The 3,357-nt window shown below is 35.9% G+C and overlaps 1 protein-coding gene across 1 annotated transcript; it reads right to left on the bottom strand.

The window, feature by feature from the left end:
- Positions 1 to 1,237: 1,237 nt before the first annotated feature.
- LOC116016344 (transcription factor bHLH148-like) lies at positions 1,238 to 2,713 on the bottom strand. The gene is made up of 2 exons (XM_031256567.1): positions 2,489 to 2,713; positions 1,238 to 2,256 (listed from the first exon to the last, which is right to left on the bottom strand). The coding sequence occupies exon 2, from the start codon at positions 2,184 to 2,186 to the stop codon at positions 1,533 to 1,535; it is 654 nt and encodes a 217-aa protein (XP_031112427.1). The 5' UTR covers positions 2,187 to 2,256; positions 2,489 to 2,713; the 3' UTR covers positions 1,238 to 1,532.
- Between the last annotated feature and the right edge of the window lie 644 nt (positions 2,714 to 3,357).

Genomic DNA, 3,357 nt, shown 5'->3' with positions numbered 1-3,357 from the left:
TCTTTGCAATACATATTTACATGTCAATATCACATCACTTTGTATGAAAATGGTTTGACATATGATACAAAGGGTGATGCGATTTTAATTGGGTCTTGTATAGTATATATCCACATATGAAATATTGAAAGTAATTAATTAAGACATATTATAAATGTTACATCATGTCTAAATCTACCAGTCAAATGCCTTCCCACTAATTGCTTGTATTATTAGGATAAGATCAGATTGCAATTGCTAGGTTTACTCACCATTGGGAGCTACAAAACAAGAATTAACAAATCCAAATGATATGTCCACAATAACCCAAACACCAAGCTGCTTTCAACATATATCAACTGTCATTTCGCAATACACACATATATATACATATATCAAGTTTCTATTTTCCTCTAAAAATGGCCAACATTTAGAGACAACAATTTAAAAAAAAAATATAATTTACAAACTAATTTAATATATTTTTAAAGTTAGTTTGGTGTCATACCTAATCGATACTCCTATAATTAAATTATATATATTATTGAAGTGGGAAATTAAAATTAAAAAGTAGTATTGATACATAAAAGAAAATAATGAAAACATAGTTACACATAAGAGCCTTCTTCCCACCGTATATGTAATTTGCAAAATGTATGCATAGTATAGGCTGTATAGTATGTACGTGAGAACAAATAGGGCCGGAGGATTTTTTTTTTTTTTTTTTTTTTTAAAAAAAAAGGAAAAAAGAAAAAGGATATCACTTCACAATGCAACTTTCTAATTAAGCTAAAGCTTGGATAGTCACATGGAGGGGTCTCTCTTGGCTGGTTGGTTTGTCCCCTAAACTCCCCTATGCCACAACAAAGCAAAAAGGGATCACATTGGAATGGGAGAGCAGCATAGTTGAACACCACATGCTCCCAACACAACCAAATAATTCAATTACCAAACCAAAGAAATGTAATCCACCCATGTTTGATGCTGCCTCAACTCATTCCCACTCCCACCCTACCCAAACACCATCAACTAACACATATACCCATTTCATTTGTCTGCCCAATATGTATAATCCATGTTGGTAAACATTCCCAAAAAAACGTTAATAGACAGACTAGTTCATGATTATAAGTACATGAGGCATCTATCAGACCACATTAAACATTCTGCACGTGAATTTAATTTTCACGTATGCCTGATCAAATGTGGGCTAACGGCTAAGTTCCAGGGCATGATAGATACTACAAGGGAACGAGGATTAAACCGCAAATCACAATACTCCTTCCCACGTGAATAAAGAGGATGGCGACCTATAAGCTTTGCACCAAACCCACACAGATGAGATGAATTTTCCTCGTTTTCATCCCACTGATATTAAATGCAAATCAAGACAACAAAAAAAAATATCTATTCAAATTGAAAATGAAGAGAAAGAAGAAGACATATATAACAGGGGATGTTCATAAGAGATATAGAGCACGATAATAGAAGAAATTTGTTTAATATTTAAAAAAATAATAAAGGAAAATGAAGAGTCAACGTCATCATCAACTCTAACTCTGAGGAGGCCGGCTGGAGCCAAGCGGATTAAGAGGAGCGGAGCTAGAAGAAGAACCACCGGAAAGCAGTTGAGCTAAAGCGCTCATGGCGCGGACTTGCATCTCTAAAGCCGCTATATAATCAGAGGCTTCTTCTAGAATCACAGGCAGCGGCTCCTTCCGGCAGCCAGGAACGAGCCGGCCGAGAACACGAGCCTTTCTCTGTACAGTCGGTAAATTTTTTGTTTTCAGCCGGAGGATACTTACTCTCGATTTCTTCGGCAGCCGGCTATTCCCGTTTGCCGCCGCAACCACCATTCTCTGCCTTCTGTTGTGCTTCTTCATGAACTTGAGCCTCAGCCTGTTAGTGAGGATGGCGCGGCTCCACCTCGTGCGTCCTTTGGCGGCTACCGCCAGAACTCTATCTGCGACTTCGTGAACGGCTCTGCCCCCCTTCGTTCCTGACGACGAATTCAACCGGACTTCTCGGAGCGCTTTGAGCAGCTTGGAAGAGTACACTTGTTGTTGAGCTTCGGATTTCCATTCAGCGTTATTGTTTACGTCCTGAGCTTGAGCACTCGGAATTTGGCTTCTCTTCTTCTTCCTTCTCCTAGCCGCTGCTCTACTTTCGGAGCTCATCACCGGATTCGACATCATGGCCGATGCCATTAACGCAGTACCGTACCGTTGATCCGATCAGATGTATTCGAATTCAACCAATAGGTTGAATCACCAACTCCTGATTCAAAAGGAGTATGTATACAATGAATTTGTGTTTGTATATATATAATGCACACTTAAAAATGAAGAGATGGGCCGTAGATTGTCTTTAACGAGAAAATACAGAATAAGTAATTAGAATGATAGATTCACATACTGATTCGAAGAAACGAGGCTCAAATCAAGATTGACAGACACGATTATCTCTTAATCAAGCACGTAAATAAAGTCGCACTGGATATGAAAAGTACCTGATAGAAGGAGAAGGTGAAGCCATTATTTCAGAAGCTCTGCCTTGTTTCTGCACTGTGCTTGCGTGTGTATACCAGAGCTAGAGCGAGAGAGAAAGAGAGGCGTTGGAGTGTAGAGAGACTCCCGGCGGGGCGTGTTTGGGAGGTGGTGAATAAATGGGAACACCGGAGAGAAGGCGTTAGTTGTCCTCTTTTAAATGTGTGGGTGGAGATGGAGATTTGTGCTTGTACAATCGGTTTAGCACTACAAACTACACAACAAATGTGTGTTGTGCAGTTTAATTTTTTATTCATTTTTTTGTTGAGATTTTTCTTAAAACTTTTAGAATAAAGTGGGTTAGTATATGCCAAGTGAAAATAAATTCCAATTAAATTTTACATTTATTTTTAGATTTTTAACAAAATATGTATTGATTTATATTCATTTTTTTTTTGAAAAAGGAAAAAAATGAATATAAATTTTATATTCATTTTAATACATGTTTATTCAATAAAATAAACATACAGATTCGAGAAAATGATCATAAAACTAAAACGAATAAACATTAAGAAATATAAGAACGTTAGCATTGCCGTCACGCCAAACGAATTTCGAGAGCACACTATTCGAATTATTTTTATTTTGTTTCATTAGTTCATGCATAGAACAAAAGGTTGGTGGCAATAAGCCAGTATTCATTATTACAGTATGTATTTATTAGATTCCATGTATCACGAGAACTATAAGAGTTTAATACAATGACATTAATTTTGGCATTGAATTTTATATATATATATATATATCTATATATATATATATATATGGTTTCAATATATATATATATATATATATATATATATATATATATATATATATATATATATATATA

This window comes from Ipomoea triloba, chromosome 1, assembly GCF_003576645.1.
Source record: "Ipomoea triloba cultivar NCNSP0323 chromosome 1, ASM357664v1".
Lineage (NCBI taxonomy): Eukaryota > Viridiplantae > Streptophyta > Magnoliopsida > Solanales > Convolvulaceae > Ipomoea > Ipomoea triloba.
The sequence above is the reverse complement of the archived record's forward strand: the minus strand, read 5'-3'. Positions and strand labels throughout refer to the sequence as shown.

Coding starts and splice junctions, on each gene's coding strand:
- LOC116016344 (XM_031256567.1), bottom strand. CDS start 2,186: ATGGCATCGGCCATGATGTCGAATCCGGTGATGAGCTCCGAAAGTAGA.